The 23,803-nt window shown below is 39.5% G+C and overlaps 1 protein-coding gene across 2 annotated transcripts in view; it reads left to right on the forward strand.

Moving 5' to 3' along the window:
• The first annotated feature begins 243 nt into the window (after positions 1-243).
• Positions 244-23,803, forward strand: part of CHST9 (carbohydrate sulfotransferase 9) — an 88,858-nt gene continuing 65,298 nt past the window's right edge. Inside the window, exons 1-4 of one of the 2 annotated variants that reach the window (XM_017832048.1) lie at positions 244-306; positions 1,063-1,119; positions 1,215-1,316; positions 6,765-6,973. In XM_017832048.1, the coding sequence (XP_017687537.1) occupies positions 6,874-6,973 (100 nt within the window). In that variant the 5' untranslated portion in view covers positions 244-306; positions 1,063-1,119; positions 1,215-1,316; positions 6,765-6,873. Of the gene's footprint in view, positions 307-1,062; positions 1,120-1,214; positions 1,317-5,715; positions 5,777-6,764; positions 6,974-23,803 lie in introns of those variants that run through there. The other variant, XM_017832056.1, reaches the window with a different exon arrangement.

The following is a 23,803-nucleotide window of genomic DNA, read 5'->3' on the forward strand; positions in this document are numbered from 1 at the left end:
TAGACATATTTATATGCTAACACAGGGAGAGTTACCCATGGATTTGTAACAGCACACAAAAACCTGCCAGCAAAGCTCTTCGGCTCCGGGTGACAACGGAGGGAGCGCGGCTGCCCTCGCCATCACACGGGCTGTGCGGGGCGGAACTCACCTGCCCCCGCGGGGATCCGCCCGCCGGGCCTGGGGGGGTCCCGTGCCGCCGGGGGCACCTCCCCAGCCCGCCCGGCCCCAAAGTTTGGCAAGGAAAGTTAGTGTGTAGGCGCCGCTAGGGAGGCGCTTCCCGGGAGCGGCGGGAGCAGCGGGCAGGTGAGGTGCAGCCGCGGGGCACTCACGGGGGACGAGCGGGACGGAGGGTAGGTGGGTGGGTGGGCTTGCTGCGGGATCACCTCCCCGGCCCCGCCAGCAGCCGCTCCCCCGCCGGCACCGCCCAGCCCCGGGGCGCCGGGAGTTTTGCCGGCGGGAACGGGAGCGGGGGGCGGCGGCGGCAGTGTGGCCGCCCCGGTGCGTTCAGCGCGGGGCGGTCTAGGGGGGCGGGCGAGCCTCGGCCGTGTCAGCCCCGACCCTCTGGCGCGGCCGTGGCGAGGGGCTGCAGCGCCGGGACCGGCCCCGAGGGGGCTGCGGCTCGTCCCCCGAAGTTGCGGAGGTCGCGGAGCCCCCGCTGCGGCTCCGCGCGGGGCTGCGCTCAGCGCGCCCACCAACTTTTCTGCTGACTCCTCACGCCCCCGCGCCTCCCCGCTCCGTCACACGCCGGGAATTCGTGGCTCGTCTCCAAAATAAAAAATGGACTGGTGTTGCCTGTGCGTTTTATAGCAGTAGAGTGGATGACTGGGGCAGGCTGCGAGTCTTATTGGCATGCTGAGAACACCTGGGTTCACTGCAGTCCGTAAACAAGACGAATCATTTCACCAGTTCAAAAAAAGGGAAGATCTTGCTTTGACACAGTCCTTCTCCTAATCTTCCCCACTCTAAGAGAGGGGAAAAAGCCCACCTCCAATCCTGCTAGAAGACTGAGAGCCATCAAGTTGCTGTCTCGTGAGCCCTGTTTCTCTTTTAACTTCCCAGAATCCAGGTGTCTTCCATGTGGGACTGCTCACTGACTTCCAGCAGTGCTTCAGACAGGTAAGAGCTAAGCATGTCAAACTTTGTCTCCTGAGGTCCCTCAGTCCTGACTGGGAACTGTTACTAAGAATAATAATGATTTTTCCTTTTCTAAGTGAGATGTCCGGCAGCTGTAGAGTGAAGCCCTTAGAACTGAATATTCTGGTGAAGTGGTGAAGCTCCAGATCCCGATGCTTTTGGTGTCTTCTCTGTTTTCTGTAAGTAACCAAAACTTTCCATGATGCTGGTGTGTTAACCTCCATACCCATGGATAGGACAACTTGGCATTTATCTGTTATTAACACAAGTATAACTTTTGTTTGGTTAGAACTGCAGCTTTAAATTAAACTACAAGTGTCTGAGGCAAGTTGCTGTGTGCATTATACTGATATGGTCTGAAGTTTAATAGGATTTATGGTCAAGGTGCAGAACCAGGTAAGTGGTGTGCAATGCAGGTGCTATGGATTGCTTTCAGTCACATAGTACAATTCCTATGGAAAGTTTTAATGGCATGAGTAACAAATATATGCCTCTACTAAAATGAGTCTTGTTTACACCCATTGCTTCATTAAAAGGAGTTTTTTTCTTTTAAAATATATGGAAAGGATAATGAGGAACTAGTGACGTTAATAGCTTAAAATGATGAAATCAAACGCAAACCATATTTTCTTTGCCATATTATTTTGTACAATATGTCGTATGCTGTAAAGTGTATTAATAATATAACTTAATTGCTATAACAACATTGTAGTCTGCTATGTAACGAGGGAGAGGGAAGTTGAAAAATGTTAAATATGTACAAGTTGGCTAGGTGGGAAGTTACTTTGGTGATGTTGATGTATGGAATTTCCTGACTGCAGTTGAAATTTTAAATTTTGGAGCTCTATTTTTTTGAAGCGGCTTTATTATTTCAGGATTATCAGTGGGTGAGTGAAAGATGCTCACTTTGATAAAAATAGCTCTCTCCTTTGAAAAGAAATCCCTACGTATTTCATAAAAAAAATATTTCATTATTTGTGTCTTATGGAACTCTCAACAAAATTCTCTTAACTTGATTTGCAATGTTTGTAGGTAGTAATCTTCTTTTATTGCCAGTGATAAAAGTTGTGCAGGCCAGATGGTGTCTTCAGTTACACTTTGACACAGCATTCTTATAAGCAGCTCTTCAGGTGCAGAAGTGTTGAGGTGTCAGCAGGACTGATGTACCAGTGGGCCTGGATGCTGGGTGTCTCCCCACTGCCCTGTCTATATCTCCCCAGTAGATTCTTATAGACAGGAAGGGCTACATTATATGAATTTTGGTTTGGGGTGATTTTTGGTTGGGGTTTTTATGAGGGGGTTTGGTGAGGGTTTTTTTGTTTGATTGGTTGGTTGTGTTTTTTTAATTTTTACAAACTTTCTCAGCAACACTGAGTTGGATTATCTCGATCTGCCTACTCACTTATACCAAATTTCTGTAGGGCCTTTGACTTCACCCAACCATAATATTCAGTGTAACTTGCTGGATATAGAAAATGGCAAATATTGTATGTATATTTCTAGCAACCTTTGGAGTAAACCAGAACAAAAAGCAGCACTGCCTGATATGAAGAACTGTGCAAGCATTGTTAAGAGCTGGAACCGTGCCTTGTGCTAGTTGTTGCGAAGCCAGAAAGTTGAGATGTGGACAGTGGAAAGATGATCCTGAAGGATCACCTGTATGTGAAGTAGGACACAAGATAACAGATGAGAAGTGAGGGAGGAGGGGAAGCGTTGAAGTGAAAAGATATCTTTGCCTCCTTCCACAGACTGGGCTGAAAGTAGCCTGGGCCAGTGTCCAGCAGAACATTCCTCGGTACAAAACTTCTGTTGTGATAACTCCAGTGGAGGTATCAGAAAATGTAGTGCTTCTTGAGGTAAGGAAGGATGAAGGGAATAAAAAAAAGAAAAAAAATGTGCATGAGGTTACAGTAGCTTTCTGTGTCCTTTTTCTCATTTTTCTTTCATTAATTCAGTTGTGTCTAAGGAGATACTGAGTGGGTGGGAATTTGTGGTATACCACAGTAATATGAATGCTTTGACCATTATAAAGAGTGTCTGGATTTTTTTCATCTGTATTCTGCTGGTTAACCATGCTTCTTGATTATTTTTTTTTTTCAGGTGAAGGAAAAAAAGGTGAACAGGAATTTAAAAGGAAGATTTCTAAATAGGTTGAGGCAATCTAATGTTTTACTTTTATACATCCTTGACTTTGGAACTAGATGATGGTGAGGGTCACAGTGGCAAGGAAATCTAAAGTTAGACAAACATCCTGTGACCAGATGCCATTGATTTTGTGTGGTCTAGAATAGGAAGAAGCCAGCAATGGTACCTGAGAGCTGGAGTGCCTCTCCTCAGCTGCAGGTATATATGCTTGCCAGGAAGAAAAATGTGGATGATGTACTGAAATGAAGAATCACGCCAAAAGCAGGAGGCAGACTCTTCCCCCTTTTTGGGTGGCTGTGCTATTTCAATTGCTTGTGTTGGCCCTGTACAGGAATGTGCCTCTTTGAACCCATACACAATGGGAAAAATGCAAGGATTTTATATCAGTGGAATGTGCATTCTCAAAACCCTTAATATTTGACAAACGTTTAACAATTTGGCCTCAGAAGTGAATGACGATAGACTTGTTAAATTTCTACATTTTTGCTGCAAAGGAGTCTGTGTTTGTCTTCTAAGGCATGTAGTGCTATTTTCTGCCAGATTAACTGTTTGTCCATGGTGGATAAGATTAGTATGTAGTAATCTCTCTCCAATACTCAAAAGGTTGCATGGGTCACTATGACATTTTCTGTGAAAGCTTGAGTTGAAACAGATGGGACATTGGGCTCCATACACCCAAAAGAGATGGGGGTGAGGTTGGGCAAAAGCAAGAATCTAGTTCAGCATAGACGAGAGGGTCACAGCATTAGTTTCCCTGTAGCAAGGGAGGGCCATGTTAGTTTCCCTGTAGCAAGAATCCCATCCAGCAGGACGGTCAAGACCCCCCAGTGGAGCCACGTTGCCCACGATTGGTAGCAAAGCAGGATTCACAGCTTAAGTAGGGATGCTGAACCTCTGGATACGGCTGGTCCCTTTTGAAAATTCCTAGGTTGAAAGTAATTGCTTGTTGGCTCTTTACAGCCTAAAGAAAGCATTTATCTTGATTAAAGAATATTTGCAGGTATTTCCTCTTTTCCAGGATGCCTGAGAGTGTTATCCATAAGCGTTGCTTTTTAATACCAAAGGAGCAAACTTGTCAGTGTTGTGCAGCCATTTTTCAAGTTCTGATAGAAGACTCATACACACAGACTTTTTTAAATGTCACTATAATTTTTTCATATGTGGGTTACAAATCACTGTGTTAAATAAATTAAACTACTTATTCAAGCTGAAAAGCCTTTAAAATCTTATAAGGTAGCAGAATAGCTTCAGAGTTTGGATGGCTTTGATGTATTTAGAGTCTGACCTGTGCTAAAATAGGTAGTCTTAATTAAAAGTAGTGTTACTCTTGTTTAAAACTAACCTTAAAACTAACCTTAAAACTTAGCCAACATATAAACAAAGAACAAAGTTTCATATAAATTAAATTTAAATATATTAAACTAATTGCAAACAGCATGTAAGTTCTTGATACATAGATAATTGTAGTGATGGTGAAGTGAATTGGCTTTAGGGTATGTTCAGTAGTTTAAAAAAAAATAAAAGGCACCTGGAACTGCTGTTTCCTTTTAGGAACTTCTGTCCGCTCAAAACCAAAACTACCTAGTAGAAGAACATCTGTTTTCCTATTGTCAGGTTAAATTATTAGGAAGTGCTCCTGATTTTACTGTGCATCTGCATCATCACCTTTCAGGTCTCGTAGATGGTGCTGGATGCAACCATGATGGTGTCTGGGCAAGGTCAGCTGTGTATCCTGTGCTATCATGTGTCATGGATGCATGCAGGAGCTGCTACTGCTAAAGGAAAAAACATCAGTGCTATTCCTTGGGTAAATCCTTTGGGAGCTGTAATTTGATTAAACTAGTGTTTCCTGACTTCCTTGGTCAGTAAGGTCCCCATTCCTTTTCCTGGGGCAGTTTTTAGCTGGATGAGCTATCCATCATCTGTTTAGCTGGATGAACGTTCAGAAGAATGTTACTGAACAGGTGTGTAAGCCCTCATGGCAAGAGTGGCAAGAGCTGGGCAGTCAGGGGTCATGAGAGCAAGTGACTGGAGAGTGCAGCAGTGCCAGCCTACGTGTGTCAGAAATGTTTGTGGAGATGTGGTCTGAGATACTTTACTTTCAGCATCATCTATGTGGCCTGAAAAGCTCTTCTTGCCCCTCCTCAAGGACACTTTTCAGAAAGAAGGGCTGAAAATTTGGGAGTTTTGTGTGGTCGGAGATGAAAGAAAGTGACAAAACCACAAAAGCAGGCTTATTTGGAGCATGCCACTGTCATTGTGTCGGTCCAGCTTGCTTACTTTTCTATTATGAGAGAAACTCGTGAATCCCAAACAACCTTTTTCAAAAGAGATTGATTCTTGCTTTCCAATTTAAATACTTTATTTCAAAGATACTTATTCAGATCGTCACATCTTATTTATTTGCTGTTTTTAATCTTTTTTCCTAATGTAGATGTTGCCAATGTCCTGTTACTTGAACAACACAGCTTTTGTCTACAGTGAAACAGAAGAGGTTTGCACTTGTTGATTCTTTGACTAATGGTTCCTTAAGCATTGCTTAAGTAGTTCACCAGACTCTTCTGTCAGATGTGCACTTACAAGGGTGTGCATTATATCGAATTTTAACACATTTGCTGTGAGGCCAGTTTCAACACCTGCTCTTCAACATCTAATAATGCACTTTCAAAGTGAAGACATTCTCATTCAGGTTAAGGAGTTGTCTTTTTAGTGATACATAGTGTCTTCTATGTTCTGATGTTATAAACTGAATTTTATGAACCCTTTGTGTCAGGTGCGGAGTATCAGGTAAATTATTTTTTCTGGGCCCACTGGTGTGCAAGAAAGTAATCTTTTTTATAACTTTTTACATTTGAGCTCATTTTCCTTAAACTTAGTGGCAAGAATTGAGTTCCTGACAGGTCCTTCTCCATGTTGCAAAATAGCTGAGTAAAAAGATGATCCACTAATTCCTTTTGTGCTGCGTTACTGATATATTCTCATGCTGACATTCTGTAACCCTGAAAAGCTCACCTTAGATTCATATTTGACGGTAAACATCAGAGTATGACTCCTCGATGCATAGGCTGAACTGATGTTGAGGCACTGCAAGCGAAGTTGCTGTGTTGTGGGGGTTACTGCAGGCTCCTGAGAGGCTCCAGCTACTTATTGTAGCTTCTCAGTTGTGAAGGTTGGCAGGCAGAGTGGTGTGCTGGTGGTGTACTGGTGTGACACTTGATGATCTCGTTTGGGTCATCACCTCCTTCTGTTACAGCAGCGGGTAATGTTTGGTGTTGTGGAGGTGAAATTGTCTTTTCAGGTACTTCAAGAAACACTTCTGCTTGGAATGCATACGAGGGTAGAAAAAGCATTGAGGCTGTGAACAGAAATATAAGCATTGAAAGTAGTGTCTTGTAAGAGTTCCAGCTTGTATATAGTATGCTGTTTACACAGTCTGGTGAAGAACAAAAACCGAAAACAACCTCCATCTCTTGTTATTCCAGGTTGGTGTCTCTGGGGAAGATACTGAAGAAGATGCAGGCATGCTGAAAACTTCAGAAAAGTGAGCCATGAGTCTTTTTGAAAGCTGAAAAGAGGACCCCTGATAGGGTCATGAACCTAAGACAAGTCTTTGTGTCTGTACTGCTGTTTGGAGTAGCTGGTCTACTCCTCTTCATGTATCTACAAGCTTGGATTGAAGAACAACATACAGGTACAGTAAGTTTTCTCTCTCTCTCTCTTTTTTTTTTTTTTAATGTAATTGCATCCATTATGTAAAAGATGACTGTAAAATCTGTTGAATACACGTGAAGAGTTGGGGGTGGAGCCCCCAGCTTTGCTGTGGAATGACGTTGAAAATAGGCTTGTTTTGATTGCTACACTTCATTAAGAAATTTCTTCAGTCACATAAAAAGATGCCCCCAGCTACCTAATTGTATTGTATCAGCTTCATTAGCAAAAGCGAGTGTTGCAAAAGCATTCTGTGTGTGCATGAAGACAAGCAAGTCCAGTTTAGAAATAATTCTGTAAGAAGGTTTGCGGTGGGTTTTTTATATGTTCTGTGTGGCAAAGCAATTTTTGAAGAATTACTGCTACGTCTTGTAGACAAAAGTGATCTTCTAAGCACCAGCGCTCATGGAATCATTCTATCCTTTTCTTTTTTGTTGCTGTTTGTTTGAGACAGATACTGGACTTACAAGACTTTTTATATATAGCATCAGAGTCATATTGCAACTTCGGGTAAATCTGTGTTAGCAGCGGCCGAGGATTGCACTGCTGAATCAAATTTCTGTTCCCCATTTCCAGTATTTTGGTTTGCACCAGAGGTTGATCTAAATTCTTTTATGGACAAAACTAAGCCAGGCTATTTAGCTCAACCCCTCCTGGATGCTCAGTTCATGCGACTAGTCTACAGTTCATCTGAAGTAAGCCTCCCCCGAAATGTGTAAGGGGTGGCTGTCAGTAAGGCCTTTAGCACCCACTGTTTGGCTCTGCAGATCCATTTCTCTTGTGTCATATTACTTGACGGCATCTCCTTGATGTCAGTTATATACTTGTTTTGAGGGTTGGGGTTTTGTTTTGGGTTTTGTTTTAGTTTGGGGTTTGGTTTTTTTTGTTTTTCTCCATCAGCAATACAGAATGTTTCCAACTTGTTAAGTCTTGACTTTTAGGTCTCCTTGTCTCTATTGCTCACCTTCCATTTCCTTTGTAAAAGTCTTATAGTATGTTGATACCATTGTGAAGAAATATATCTGTAAAACCCCATTAGTCTTCCGGCTTTATTGATCTGTGCTGTTATTCCATATGAGCTGCTAGGCTCTGGTATGTTTTAGAAAGCAGTGTTGAGGGGGTAACCTAGTGCATCATTCCTGCAATTGTTTGATAATGACCTTGAGGGTTTTTTCAGCTAAGAGCAATAATCACAACATGAATTTTGGCTTGTTAATATTTCTGGGCTGTCTCGAGGTATTTACAAGCTCGTATTAAAAAAGCTGTTCTAAGAGGTAGTACAGGCTCCCTTTGGAAAAGTTCCCTTGTAATCAGCTGTTGACACAAGGGTGCTTGCAGGAACTGAGTGTGCAGCAGGCAGGGGGGGTCTTCCTTGAATATCTCTACTGTTTTCAGGAATGCTAAGGGCAGATATCCTTGCTTTCAAGGTAGTTCAGGAATGCAGATGATGACTGTAGATTATTGATTTATTTGCTTGCTGACATTCTTCACATTCCTTGCATCTTTTCTTGTGCTGTAATTAACCTTTCTTTCCTTGCAGTGCTCCATGTTGCTGTTTCTCACTGTGGTTTTTTCCATTCTTTCCTTTTGTCTGTATCTCTCTACCATTAAGAAGAAACAGGAAAAATATAATAAAGGGGGAATTAGAACATACTATATTCTTTTGGGCAACCAGGTGCTTTCTTTGGGGTTTTCTGTGATGTACTGCTATAATCTTCTTCGTGAGAGAGGCTTCTCCTTGCACACATAAGTCAATTTCCATGTGGAAACATTTCCGTAATAAAATGAAAGCTATCAGAGAATAACAGAATGCTTAGTGAGCTTAAAGCATGCCTGCAGTTTTGAGTGCCCTTTTATCTCACTGGACTGCTGTTGTGACAGCACTTCAGCAAGATCCAAAAAAAAAAATTTTTGTCATTCTCTGCAGTAGCTAGGTCACATACGTTGGCAAGAGCATGGCAAAAACTCGTTCTTTGGTGTCTGCTCTTGCCTCTTCTTCTTCCAAATTAACATGTAGAGAGCCATTCTTTTTTATTTTAAACACCTGTATCTCCTCTAAACCTTCTGCAACTCAATTCTCTAATGTTCCCTCCCCGTTTGCTGCTAAAGAGTTGATATGAAATAAAACTTCTCTGCAAAACTTCTCTGCATTTTCACAACATACATTAGTTTAGTTATGGGCATTTTGGAACTTTTTCCTTCTTCTGCTGTGTTTTTGATATTGCCACGTGCTATGCACTATGGCTTTTTTGAGGATGAGCTATATCTGGAGAATCCCAAATTGACAAGTATTTTTGCAAGGATTTTATGTGTTCCTTTAATCCTATCACTAGTTGCACAGCTGTAAGACAGCTAGTTTTAATCTGCAAGTGGCTGAGCATGTGATTTGATGTTCTATTAGGAAATGGAAAAGTGCACCTCGTGCTTCTCAACTGCCGGGTTGTGAGCCTGTAGAGACAAGTGTTTGTTGCAGGCAGAACTATTTTTATCTTCCACAGTGCCCTGCTCAAGACCTGCAACATTCGTGTTTGCATTTGGTTGCTGAAGGGATGGAAAGTTGGATGTTCTTGAGTTTAGGAAAGTAACTGTTTTGCACCTGTGAACTGCTGCTGCTTACCACCCTATTCCTCTGAATATCTGACTTGGAGCCTTTATATACCACAGTCTCTGGAAAAGATAGTAAATTTTACTCAGTTGTTGTTTGTAATGTTCATACTTATTTCTCAGTATCTCCTAGCTGTGGTGTGAATTATTCCCAATCATATGTAGATTCTCTGGGGAACTGGAAAATTGTATGGTAATTTTCAATGTCCTTGTTAATGTTTGTCCTATTATATTAAAGTTAGATAATTTGCTTTCACACTCACCATTCTTATTGCCAATTTTTCTCGCTAATCATAATTTTTCACACTGACCTAATGCCGCTTTTTATTCATAGTTTGCTTTCTCTCTTTTTGTATCTTTTCTCTCCACTTGCTCTTCACATCTTTGAGATCTCAACTGTGATTTGATTCTCCTGTTTGTCTTATTTTGCTCTAGTCTGATCTTATCTAAGCGTGTTTTTTTCTGATTGACTTTTACAAACTTCTCTCATTACTCAAATGTATCCAGCCCAGGAACACTTTCCCTAATTTTTCATGCTGTCCGTCTGCTTCAGAGGCACCCACAGGCTCAGCAGCTGGATGCACCTCTCAGCACAGCCATGTCTTCTGCTCCCTCCCACTGTGCTTGGTCACTTCAGATTATTTCTAGTCATGTTCATCATCCCTACATCTTAAAAAAGGGAAAATCTTTCATTTAGAGATGTCTGAGGAACAGCTGCTAGCTACGTGGTGGTCCTCTCTGATGGTTTTTCAGAGACATTAGCAGGCTGAGAGAACAGGCAAGTTTCTTGGTTTGGCTCTGTGCGTGGAGTGTATAAAGACAGGATGATATATCTTTACTTAGATATAGTAGAGCCCTTCTGTTAGGTGTCTTCAAATCACATCAGTGGAGTAATTGGGAACAGACTTACCAATAGTCCAACGTGAGCATCAACACATACAGACTTCATCTGGATGAAAATTTAATTGACAACATTGATAATGTAATATATATGGAGCACTTCATGTTCTCCATGTATAAATATATTCACTTATACATAAATTCACATACATAAATGAAGCTTAATGTGAATCCAACTAGATGCTACAGATTTACTTGGCAGTTCTCCATATGGTCTTGCATTATTCAGTGCAAGCATCAAATATTGTGGCACTGATTAAAAAGAAATTACTATTTATTACATGTTTAGTAATTTCCAGCACCGTTAATCGTATGCAGGGGAAGCAAGCTTTTGGGTTTCCAGGGTCCATGTTGACTTCTATAACATGAATCACCTGAATTAGGGGATTGTGGGTTGCAAAAGATGCCTGTGTTTTAATCCTGAAATGTTAGAAATGTGAATTGGAGCTCTAAGTTAGGGATTCTAATTTTGTACTTCAAAACTCTTCCTTTTTGGGAAGACTACTGATGGATTTAGTGACTGATTAGTAAAAAATAATCCAAGAATATCTTTACCATTAGATCTGTATGCTGAGCTTGTTGTGTGGGGGTTTACCGTGTGTTGGGTTTTTTCATCCTCTTAAAGTTTGTGTAATTCCTTTTTGTGAAGTGTGCTTATTAAATTCATGATTATGGAGGGCTACTTTAGTGTTTCATGGGGTGCAGTATGACTACCAATTAATATGAAGGCGGCTGCGCTGCCCTCCCGTAGATTTCTGGTTTCCAAGGGTGAGAAAGTCTGACTCTTCTCTTTCTCAGCGTCTTTGTGTCTCACCTGAAGGATACTGAGATTTTTCTTCTTGCTTTCTCCTCACTTTGCAAGATAGCAGTTTTGTAGTACCAGTGGGTGCCCAGACATCCCTCTGCAGTCCATGTACTTTCTTGCAATTTTGTGCATCTACCTCCTGAGGAGCTTCATCACACAGGCCTTATATCCATTCCTCAGGCCACAGGTTTTGTTTTTGTGAAGAATCAAAACTTTAAAAAAATCATATTTTAGGAAAAGTTTGAAATTCCATGAATTAACATGAGCTTTCACAACTTAGTCTGCTATTGCTGTAGCCATTCAGGCTGAAGTTGTGTCAGAACAGGTTTAGGTTAGATATTACAAAAAGGTTCTTTGCCCAGGGGGTGGTTGGGCACTGGAACAGGCTCTCCAGGGAAGTGGTCACAGCACCAAGCCTGACAGAGTTCAAGATGCATTTGGACAGCACTCTCAGGCACATTGTGTGACTCTTGGGGGTGGTCCCATGCAGAGCTAGGATTTGTACTTGATGATCCTTGTGGGTCACTTCCAACTCAGCATATTCTGTGAGTCTGTACATATACTACGTACTACTCAGCATAAAAAAGTGGGCTTTTCCCCCCACTTTGCCAGATTTGGAACTCCAAGGGAATCTTTTGGGTCCTTTAGTAACCTGGTGAGATATTTTGAGTCCATGGAGAGACTTTCTTCCTTGTCTTGACACTCTAAGTAGCAAATGGATGCATGCATACACGTGATAATATATATTCTTTGCTGTTTCTGCGGGTTGTTTTTTATTTAAACCTTGTCTAAGTGAAGAAACATCAATGTGGCTTAAAGGACAGTTCATATGTAGTGGATTACAAAGGCAACTGTTCCAGGAAAGTCATAGTTTTCCTAGACCATCTTCAGAAAATACATTAAACTAATATATTTGTAGAAAACAGGTTTGTAAATAAAAGAGAAAAGGACACTGCTCAAAACCAGTTATTAATCATGAATAATTTAATTCTTCTAGTAACATTGAAATATTTGTTTTTAAAGTCTTGGGTAGTTTATGGAAGTCTTACTAGCTCTGCTGGAGAACATCACTGGTATGGCAAACAAATCTTCCTGGTTTACAATGTCCAGCTACTAATGCAGCTGTTCTAATGAGGGTGGGTGCTTTTAGGTTTTACCCTTCTGGTCAGAATATGCTGTGTTCTCTGTATAAAGTGGTTTTGTTTGTTTGTTTGTTTGTTTGTTTGTTTGTTTTAAATCTGCCCCATTATTGGATTGCACCACAAAAGAAAGAGGATTCAATAGGATCAGTAACTGCTGCTTGGTGAACAGTTATAGGGTTGTTGAAGTCCCAGAAATGCTACAAAATTTTATTAGGTCAGTTTCACCAAATAACATAGGTTATGTAGGGTTTCCTTTCCCCCTCAGCTTTCAGTGATTGCGAGCTGTAGGGAGAGACCAATTATCTTTGCGGGGAAAAAAACCTAATAAGAAACAGGTGGAAATTGTTGCTTTCTCAGACCATAATGATGTAAAAATACGAATAAAAGCTAAATATAGGAAAAGATGGTTTTCTGAGCTAGAGATTGTAGAGCCTGTCTTCAGCAGTTGCAAACCCTAGAAGCTTTAAGAAGTTAAAATTTCATATTGCAGTATATAACACTTAAGGCTGTATTTATCTGTTTTTGAGGATGTTCTTCCCAGCTCTGGCTGTTTAGTAGCCCTCAGTCTTACATTTCATTCATTTTACTTTTATCATTCCTATAGCTAAGTCACATCTAATTTTAGAAATCCTTCTGTCTTGCAAGAAATTCCTGCCATGCTCTTTCCTTGTTGGTGTTATGGGAGAGTGTTTCAGAGTTGGTGGTATGTTTTAGTCCGGTGGTATTTAGCTTTTGTGTTCTGGTGATACAAAAGAAACCAAACTGGGGTGACATCTGGGGGCTCCTGTCAGCTATATATTCAATAGCATGTTTGAGTGGAAGCTGATGACATTTTGTGTATTATTTATATAAGCTTTTGACAACCAATGCAACTTTGTTTGTATCTAGACCACAGAGGTCTGCTTCTAGAAGGGTGTAACACATAGCTTAATTATAGTGAGGACATCTGAATATACTCTTTCCTGCATATTTAAGACATACATATAGTCTTACAAAGCAAGAAAGCTGGAGAAGTATTTGTCACCTGGCAAGTCATCATTTAGAAGTAACAGTAGAAAAAAATTGAGATCACAGAGTCATTTAGGTTGGAAAAGACCTTTAAGACCATCAAATTCAACCTTTGACCAATTACTACCTTGTCAACTAAACCATAAAACTAAGTGCTATGTCCAGTCATTCTTGAACACCTCCAGGGATGGTGACTCCACCACCTCCCTGAGCAGTCAGTTCCAGTGCTTAATGATCCTTTCTGTGAAGAACTTCCTTGTGATGTCTAGCCTGAAGCTCCCCTAGTGCAGCTTGAGGCTGTCTTCTCAGCCTGTTACTTGTTGCCTGGGAGAAGAGGCTGACCCCCCACCTGGCTAAAACCTTTCAGGTAGTTGCAGAGAGTGATGAGGTCTCCTCCGAACCTCCTTTTCTTCAGACTGAACAACCTCAGCTCCCTCAGCTGCTCCTCATGACTTACTCTCTAGAAATGATGATGGAAAGATGAAAGTTTCTCTGTTCCTGACTTGTTCTATTTTTCCTAATTAGGCTGCACATTTTCAAAAGGACAAGTTGTTGCTGCTGGAGTACATTTAAGGCTGCTTACCTCTGTGTCTGATGTTAAACTGCTTTGATATGTAGCTTGATTACAAACAGTCCTGTTAGAACATGTGGTGTGGTCTCTGCAAAATTCCAAGGGAAACCTTTGATTTCTTACTGAAATTAAATTTAAAAATCTGGTGTTTATTCTAAATGTGTGTATATACATATTTGTATGCATATGTATTGAAGTATCCCCCTTATTTCCCTTCTTTTGTGGGAGTAGGGACTGCTGGTAGGAGAAATATTTTAGATGGAAACCTATCTTCTTACTGCAGTCAGCTATGTGTATACTAGGGCATGAGTTTATATAGAAGAATTGTTTTGGTATTCAGACTCAAAAACCATTGTTTCTGTCTATTTCTTCCACTTTACTCATTTGGTGTTACTGTAAACAGGCTATTGCTATAAATTCAGGATAATTCTGATCATCTTGCAACACGTGTGAAAGAAACATTTAAAGATCAGGAGGCTGACAGGTTTCAAGTAATGGGAGCCCTTCAGTATACAAGGGATTAATGTCTGGCAGATGATGTGTATGATTTAGCTGGAAAAAACATGATGTATGTCATGGAGCAAAAGGTTCAAGGAAGAAGAGAGGTGCCTAGAACTTTTTTTTTTTTAATGTGGAAAACCTGGTTTTGTTTGCAGTTCTTTTTTTATTATTTTTTAAAGGTAATCACTATTTCACAGCAGCAAGGATACTGACTTGGCTTTCGAGTTTAGGTCCCTGCTTCTTCAGACAACTGCCTCACTTTTTGCATTATTTTTCTTGTATATTAAAGACATTTTCAAAGAGAAAGAATATTTCTCCATTTTACAATATTTCTGTAGACAGCATTTCATAACTGTCAGTTTGAAACTGGGAAGATTCATGACACATCAGCATATAGTGTTTTTCTTCCCAGTTCCTCCACCCTTGAGCCTTGTGGCTATATCTGTGGGAGTGAATGTTACTGTCTTCAGCCATAAAGGGGAGCTAGCTGCGTTCTATCAAATGTTATGTTTAAACAACAAAATCCAAAACAAATAAACAAACAACTCCTCAAAAACATCTCCCAGATTTTCTCAATTCTATCCAAAATCGGAGTCAATGATCAAATCAGCTTAAAGACTCTCTGTAAAACAGTAAATATTCATTACTCAAGAAAACTGCAAAATATGCTGTATTTTAAGCATTGCCCTGTATATAGATGAAACTCTTCCAAGGCATGTATGAGCCTCACTTGATGTAAAGTGATGGGGAATCACATACATCCATTTGCTTTGGATTTTGATTGGTTTGCTCTTTATTTAGTGAAGATGTGCAGCAGCATCCTGTACTGCCTGGAAAGCTGTAGTTGGCGGCGAGTGCAATCTAGAAAATATTATTCCCTACAGTTCTTTAGGAACTCTCACTCCTTCCAGTCCCTCTCATATCCACCAAAAATGGTTGTTTCTGTACCACATTGAGAGCTTCCTCACAGTAGTGACATCCAAGACTATCATTGACCTCTATAAAACCTGTGTGATGCCTGCTAGCAAATACAATTTGTCCCTCACAGCTTTGTTGTTTCAAATGATTTTATTTATATTGACGATTCAGCTTTCTATCACACGATCCTGGCAGAAACACAGAGTGAATAGCAAAATCAGGCTGAGTAGGCACAGTTTTTGTCTCTTATCCCCTGGCTTCCTGGGAGCTACATTGGACACAATCTACGAGGGACAGTGACATGAATTATCAAAATATTTGAGGAATGATAGACATCTTCGGTTTTTGTGGGGGTTTTTTTTGAGAATGTTAATGATAATTCTTTTGTTTACAGTTCTGTAATATTCTAAGGAAAAAAAAAACAGGACTAGGTCAAAGTTAGCCCTTTCCAAAAGAGTGATGCTTTTTTTTTTTCGGTTGTTTTTTTCTTGTTTTCTTGTTTGTTTGGATTTCTGGGGGGAGAAGGGGTGATTTTGGTTTTTGTTAGGATTTGGGTTTTTTTGCTGCAGCACAGAAGGTCCTGGAATGGCAGGGGTGGGATACAGTGTTGAGACAGTGGTTGTAAGGAGTTCACTTCCCATGCACAAAACCCTCTATGAGCCAAGGAGACAATATGGAGGGGGGAAAACTCTTCAGAAAGTAAGTCATTTGCTTTGGAAAATTGAGTTTCTTGAGTAACAGAGAAAGCAAGGCAAAACTTGTCTCCTAGCAAAGAATTTCATTGCTGCAGAACATAACAGATGATGGCCTAATAGCCACAAATTTTGACGTGTACCTCAGGGGATGTCTTCTGCATGGCATGGACACTCAGTAACATCCAAAAAAGTAACTGAAGATCAGCAGCCTAAGGTTAAGAATAATCAGAACCAATATTAAAATTTCACTCTGGGCAAATGCTAGGTGAAAGAAGAGGTGTTGACTGATTTTATATTTAATGTGATTGGAATGGAGCAGGTCATTTCAGTACCAGTTATAATCTAACAATCGAAAAACTTGCCCAGCTCTTTGTATGTGCGTAAGGGCATAGATGGCAGAAGAAGATGTTAAAGGTTGGTAATACTTTCTGCCACAGATATTTTATAATCTAGGCTTAATACAAGCATGCACGTGGGAACAGCTAAAGTGAACTTGAGGTTGTTTGGAGTTATGCAGCCAGGCCCTAGGTACGTGCATATTGCCCCTCAGTAAATTATACACAATAGAAATGAGGGTTTGGGGGTGTTTGGTTTTGATTATGATCAGCTAGGGAGATGTGGTGCATGAATTCTGTTAGCTGCAGCTGGAAGCATTCAGTTGCATTGAACAGGAAAATATCAGTGCCTGATCCTTCACCATTCATCCACAAAATAGCTCTGTTAAGGAAAGAAAATATGTCTAACAGGAAATAATAAGTATAGTAAACATTGTGTACAAAGGCAGTTTTGATTATACTTTATGTTCTTGCTTAAACTTTTTAAAAGAGCATACAGACCCAGGAAGAGGAGGAAACACAATTTTTCCTGAATCATTGGCAAAACCTCATAGTTTTTCTGCTGTTCAGAGGTGTATGCCATGAGAGGTTACTCTGACTAACCATATTGTGTTTTCAGAGAATGGTGAAGGTGGGAGATACCCACTTTGCTTGAAAAGTACTTTTCTGCTCTTGTGCAGTGGTTGATGGTTCCCAAACATGCACCTATGCAAGCCTTAATGTGAACAAGGGTCTTGCTTTCTTGAGTTAGATTGGGGGCTGTGGATCTCCAGTGAAGACACCCATTTGCTGTGATGTGAAAACAATGGTTTTTCTGCCTGGCTGGGAGTTACAGTGTGATTCCCACCATTCTTGTTTGCTGGAAAAGCTGTCTCTTGTGGCTGCTTTCAGCAGCATTTCGATGGGAATGAAAATACAGTGGCGTTTGTGCTCTGCCCCTCATGGGAGGGTCAGCTACTCCACTGGATGGAGAACAACATCAGGGCCATGCTCATGAGGGATACAAATAGTATAGTGCCAAAAAAGCTGTTACTGTTAGGGACTGGCAAGGGAAAGGCCACCAGCTTTGTCTTTTGCAGAGGGCTTTTGTGACAGCAGCAAATTATGAAAAATTGTGGCTCTTTAGTTAATGGATGGCTGCTAGTCATGGAAGCTTTTGTTTTCTTCCACCAAATATCCTTGAGCCCTCTTCCTTTTCAAATTTATTCTTCTTGACTTTGGCCTCACAATAGTGCAGCTGAAGGAGAAACTTTAGTTAGCAAAAGCTTAATAAACCTGGGTAAATGAAATTTCACTTTTTGCTCCACTCATCTGTGCAAAATTATTTTTTTTTTATTCTTGGAAGAACATTTAGTGGCCAAATAATGCAGTGGAATCTGTTGCAATAACGTTACTGCATTAAAAAAACACATACTACAGTATATTAAAGTATTACAGTACACTTTTCAAGTGAATCCTGGCAATACAAATTAAGAAAGTACATAAATGCATTAATTTTATTTTTGATTTTATTTTTCTTTGTTTCTGGCTCTTTCTTGCTCTCCTTAAAGATTCATTATTGCAAGGCATCGAGTGTGCCTTGTCCGCTTCTGAGAACTAATGGACTACAATCTGTTGACACAGGTCATGATATTTGAATTTTGTGTAAAATGCAGCCTGTTACTTTAAACGTTATGCATATAATTCATTAAATGTCATTGCTTGAAGATGATTCTGTAATTGTGGTCAAGAATTATGGTACACTTTCCAGAACGTAGTTCTGTTCTTGATGTAGGGCCAAAGAATCAAGACTTTTCATGAACTTCAGCTTGATTTATAAGCTATTTAGAAACATTCAAGCTGAGTAGCTCTACAGAACAGTTATTAATAAAGGTGACAGATATTTGTTTTCCTTAGAAACTGCAATTTCCATGGGAATATAAGATTCTCAAGTTGTCTAACCTTTTCTGCCTACTAGCAGTCCTCAAAGAGGTCATTGAATATGTAAAATTCTGACAGTGGGGAAGAAACAAATGTGCCATGTTCTGTGATGGGAGGGAAAGAAACAGGTCAGGGAGGTTGGTAGAGGGATGGGAATTTACTTGGATGTGGTTTTATTCTTTTTACTCTTTTGCTGTGGAGTTGCTGAATTATTAATGTAATGATAAAGTCGACTTGATATGAATAGACTCCTAACCACTAAAGAAATTGCTTGTAGTTGCAGAATCATTAGAGTGATCGTGGGAATACTGGCCCTAGTTAAATTATATCCAATGAAGCAACAAACTGTAAAAAAATACATTTTTACAATAATTATTTGATTATTTTTCTTCTTCTTCGGTGTGATTTTGTGGTAAAGATTTGCTATCACAATCTTGAGACCAGTGACAGGTAGAAGGCGATGATAAACTTCTCAAAAAAACCCCTGGCTTTGCTCCTGAATTTCAAATTAGTTTCATGGGATGATGGGGGTAACACAAATATATGTGAAATATAACAAATAATGCATACATGATTATTATACTTTTTGGATTATTTTTTTAAATTTTCTTTATCCTCTTACAGATGGCAAAATTAATTTCACCCTACTTCTTTTCTGTTACAATCTTTCCACTTCAGTGTGTCTATTTTTAAGATGAACAGGCAGAGGAGACTGGGCTTATGCAGGCTGAGGTAGTTGCAGTGAGGTATAAGTACTTCATGATTTATTTGACCTTTGAGCAGAAATTCCTTTCCGGTAGAATTAATCTGCAAATAGCTACGGTGTACTACCTCTTAAGTTATGATTGATCATAACAAAATTCTATTGGCAGCAGATTTTGGACTGATGTACATATAAATATAATCAAATAAAGCTACCAGATGCTGTGAATGACAGGCAGGTTCAAGGTATTTTTGGCAGGTAGATTCAGCCTTGACTCTCCAAATGTGCATATTGGGCAGCTGGCATTAATACTGTCCTGGCCAAAACTGTGGGTTTGCCTTCAAAAAACTTCTGACATTTTAGGTTTTTACAGAACTCCAGTTCCCACTCTTTCTTTTCTTGCCCCCCAAGTATCTGGAGGAGCTAATGCAGCTGCAGTTTGTAGAGGCTTTAAAGAGGTGAATTTGTAGGAATAGCATCTGGTTTTATGATGAGAAGTAAAAATATCTTCCTTATGTTATGATTACCCTTTGCCAAGAAGGTTGGCACTTCAGAGAATGATGATGCTTCTACTGATCACACAAGTGATCAATAGAATTACCAAGGATTTCTGTGTGTGTGTGTGAGGAACGCTGAAGCTGGATCAATTAAAAGTACCTAAGTGTCTGTTCCTGCTTTCTTTCTAAATACTCTTTTTCTTTGGCTTCTTTTGTTTTCCTCTGATGTGATAGTGCACTTGTGCAACAAGTGTTTGTGACATAGAGGTAGTGTTTCAGGTAGTTTTATTGCCTTGGACAGTCACATTTTTTCTTCAGTAAATAGCCACAGAACTGAGCAAATAAATATGTTTGCATTTCATGCAATGCCAAATACTGTATCATCAAAAATGTTCACTTGAAACTGTACCTACCTAGGAGTGTTTTCCAGCTACTAATAAAACAAAATATTTGTTGTAGGCGAACGAGGCCTAATCTTGTGTCTAAACATCTGATGTAAAGTAACAGTAAGCATTTTTTTATGTGGAGGCCTTGTAATGGTGTAATGCTGTGAGCTGGGAAACGAGGGAACAAGGACTGGTGGAAGGGAGGGAAGGCAGAGGCTGAAGGGGAGCTAAAATAGGTTTGGTAGTGTGACAGCCAGCCCTTGGGGAAAAAATGCCTGGCACTGACAAACTATGTGGGTCCAAGAAAAAAGGCCAAATCATAGTCCTATTTTCTTTTCTGAACAGGAAGACGGTATAATCAAGTGGATCATAAATACACTTTTGAATGAGGAATGTTTGTAGGATATAATGACTTAGTCTTAGACTGCCATGAATACCTGTGAGGGAAGGTATTCAGACTGCTAGAAACCTGCAAATTATAAGTTTTAAAGAGAAATGTTACTTGAGCTAAGCAAATATGGTAGCAAGGTGATCACCCTCTGCCACGTAAGACATATCAGGTCACTTCTAGCTTCAGGTATCTCGAGCAGAGGCTTATGAAGCCAATTTTCTTTGGCAGAGCAGAAGAAAAACTGGATCAGGTCAGGTCCAAAGGTCTCTGCAACAGTGTCTGGAGTAGACTATGTAAACAAGAGAGGTTTATAATATTAATTCAAAGAATTTTCTTTGTCCTTTCTTTTATAATTTAGAGGCTTCCTGGATTCGACATGTGCTCAGCAGCCCTGATCTATTCTTCTTTCATCAGTTTGTACAGTATTGTCTTAGCTGGAGCCTCTCCTCTGGGATTCCTCTGTTGAGGAGTGTCCAACTTGAATAATCCTAGTAGCATTTTTTCCATTATGCTCTTTAATTCTATGGAAGTATTCCCCAGAGTGTGTTAAAATTGAATGGTTAAAACATATTTTCTACTTTCTGTCCCAGTAAGAATGTCGTTTACTGATCATAAAATAAAAAAGTTACTAATCGATGATTGGCTCAGCAGAACAGCCTGGCTACTTTTTTACATTTTTGGTACTTTTCTGTGCTTTTCTCTAGCAAAAACTTGTCAAGAATGATTGTATGACTTCAGCTTTGTACTTACGAAAGAATTGATAGTAACTCACAGAATGTTGGTTTTCAATTTTTTTTTTTTTAAGAGGGGAGGAGATATCTATTTAACTGTACTCACAACTGTTCTGGGAGTGACTTCCCATGTGTGTAAATGAACAGCCTTTCAAGAAAAGAAGTTTTGTTGAGAGGGAAAGGGGTTTGGGTATAATGGACTTTCTCCATAAGATGAAGTTTAGTATGTTTTTCTTAATGAGTAACAAGTAGAACTGCAGTTCTCTGCTGATGAGGTCAATAACGTGAATGAAATTATTAGTTTTTTATTAGATGGATATTTCTACCATGAATTTGACAAAACATACATCTCTTAGTGCCTAAGATTGAGAGGAAGGGAAATAAGTGAGGATTTTTGGCTTTTTGGGGAAAGCATCAAGTGTTCCAAATGCCACGTTTGCTTAATGTTGCTTGAACAGTGATTAGAAGTGGAACTGACAGTCTGAGTTGGGCAAAACATTTGCTGGGTAAGGAAAGCAAATAGAATTGTATGATAGCTTGGGTTTTTTATCACCATCTAGAATGAAATTTTAGTGTATCAATCAGCTACAACACCTTTGGGAGCAGAATAACTATTAGATGGTGTTTGTGAAGCTATTGCCTCACCCTTTCAACTGCTTAGAGGAACTAACCTGCTGCCATTTCAACTCAGAAGAGCTGTCTGTCATTAGTGGGTAGAGGTATGCCAATTCACTTCTTCAGCTTAGAGAAACTGAGCATCTGACAGCAGCTGAGGGTGTTCTCGCTAGGAAACTGCTGCCTAAATTTTAGCACACAAAAATTCAATGTTCTTGTCTTAGTCGACAATTATTGGGGAAGCTGGCAATAGTGTCAAACGCTCACTGTTGAATGACTTTTTTTGCAGCTGAGAGGGATGCATGAATGGAAAAAAATTTGCTAATTTTAAGTGAGTTAGCTATAAACACTTTTTTTTTGAGGAAAAAAGCCCACAAGGCTAGGTGGTGCAAAGAAGGCCTCTAAGAAAAGTTATATAAACACTAAATAGCGGCAGTTGCCTACAGTAACTTGCATAAAAATTTTCACTTATTTTCCTGACAAGAGTTTACACTTGAAAAAAAATGAAAATTAAATTATAAAGACATTTTAAAATAATTTTTAAGCATATGGGGTACATCCCAGAAAAATAATCATTAAATAAATTAATATTGAGTTGATTTAAAAATATTCAGAATGATTTTTACTGGATTTTTAAATACAAAAAAAAAAGAGAGGCTCTTTATTCTTTATTTCAAAGAAAAATTTAAGAAACATAAAAACTACATTATTTAATATCTCAGTTTGCTTTTTCAGGAACTCTTTGGTTAAAAAAAATATACAATGTGTAGTTTAAATACAGTGTCCTATTAAGAATGGAAAAAAGATACAATGTCAGAATTTTCTCCAGAAGAGTAATTGAGGTTTTTACTAGCTGTAACAAAGGCCTGTTAAAATCATGCTGATACATTGGAGAAGCATTATAGATTGCTGAATTTGAATTTAAGAGTGAGAAGGCAAATGATAATGTATCAATTTATTTGACAAATATACTGTCTTTAATTAGGTACAGTACTTCATAGACTGTTAGCAAATATTTTGCAGTCTGTCCTCTAAAGAATTTCTCATAAGGACACCTTGCAACATCAATTGATTAAGTCCTGATTTGAGATGAAGTGTCTTCAGAATTTTGTGAGCAAATTCTGCCTGTGCAGTTTATTGAAGCACGAGGTGGAGTCTGATATAAAAATCAGTTTTCTCCATCCTTTATCTAACTTGTGTAGCTTTTATTTTAATTCTACTAAGTTATATTTTCTGATAGAAACTGTACTATCTTTTGTTGGAACTGTTAGATAGAGGTCACATTCCTTTTTAATTAAATTCCTGAAAGTAAGAAAAAGACAACATTCAGTCACAGACTAAATAATCTCCAAAGGAAACCTAATCAAACGTTTTAAAGCTTCCTGAAAGTAATATAAGCTGTCTCATTCAGTTACTTCTTTCTTCTATGCATTTGTTTTTTGGAGGAATCTTACGTTTGTACAAAAATATATCCTTCTTCAGGAGTAAATTTGATAGGAGGAAGAAGCCGTCAAGCTGTCTCTTTTTAGTAACCATCCAATTAAGAGATGCAATAATACATATTTCAGGTTGCTGAATCTCTGCAGAAATTCAAACATTTTGTTCATTTAAAAACAGATGTGTAGCTGCTGCCTAAACACATAGCAACTGTTTTGAGGATGAGTTCTAGCTTGATAGTTTCTATCAAACAGCCTGTCCTAGTGGGTACTATTCTGAAACAGTAAAGGCTCACTGTTGAATATAAAACAGCATTTGAGAAGATACAGAGCATCATGACTTCTGTATGTATAATGCAAATGGATAGGAGAAAGCGACATATACACTTGCTTTACGTTGATACAGTGACAAGCAGTAGATGGGACCACAGGTTTATGCATGCCTCATACTTTTTTGCCCGACAGTAGAAGTGCCAGTATGAATTTGACTCCTCTCTTGCTTAACTTGCAAAGTGTCAGTCAGTAGCTGCAGTGGTTTATGGAAATGAGAGTAATGTCAACTTAATTCAGTGTTATGCTTTTCATGCTTTAAGCAAATAAGACCACTTCCATAGCTCACTTTTAGTCTGAAAAGTTTGAGGTATTTTGGATTTGA

This window comes from Lepidothrix coronata, unplaced genomic scaffold, assembly GCF_001604755.1.
Source record: "Lepidothrix coronata isolate B3197 unplaced genomic scaffold, Lepidothrix_coronata-1.0 Scaffold6, whole genome shotgun sequence".
NCBI classification, from domain to species: Eukaryota; Metazoa; Chordata; class Aves; order Passeriformes; family Pipridae; genus Lepidothrix; species Lepidothrix coronata.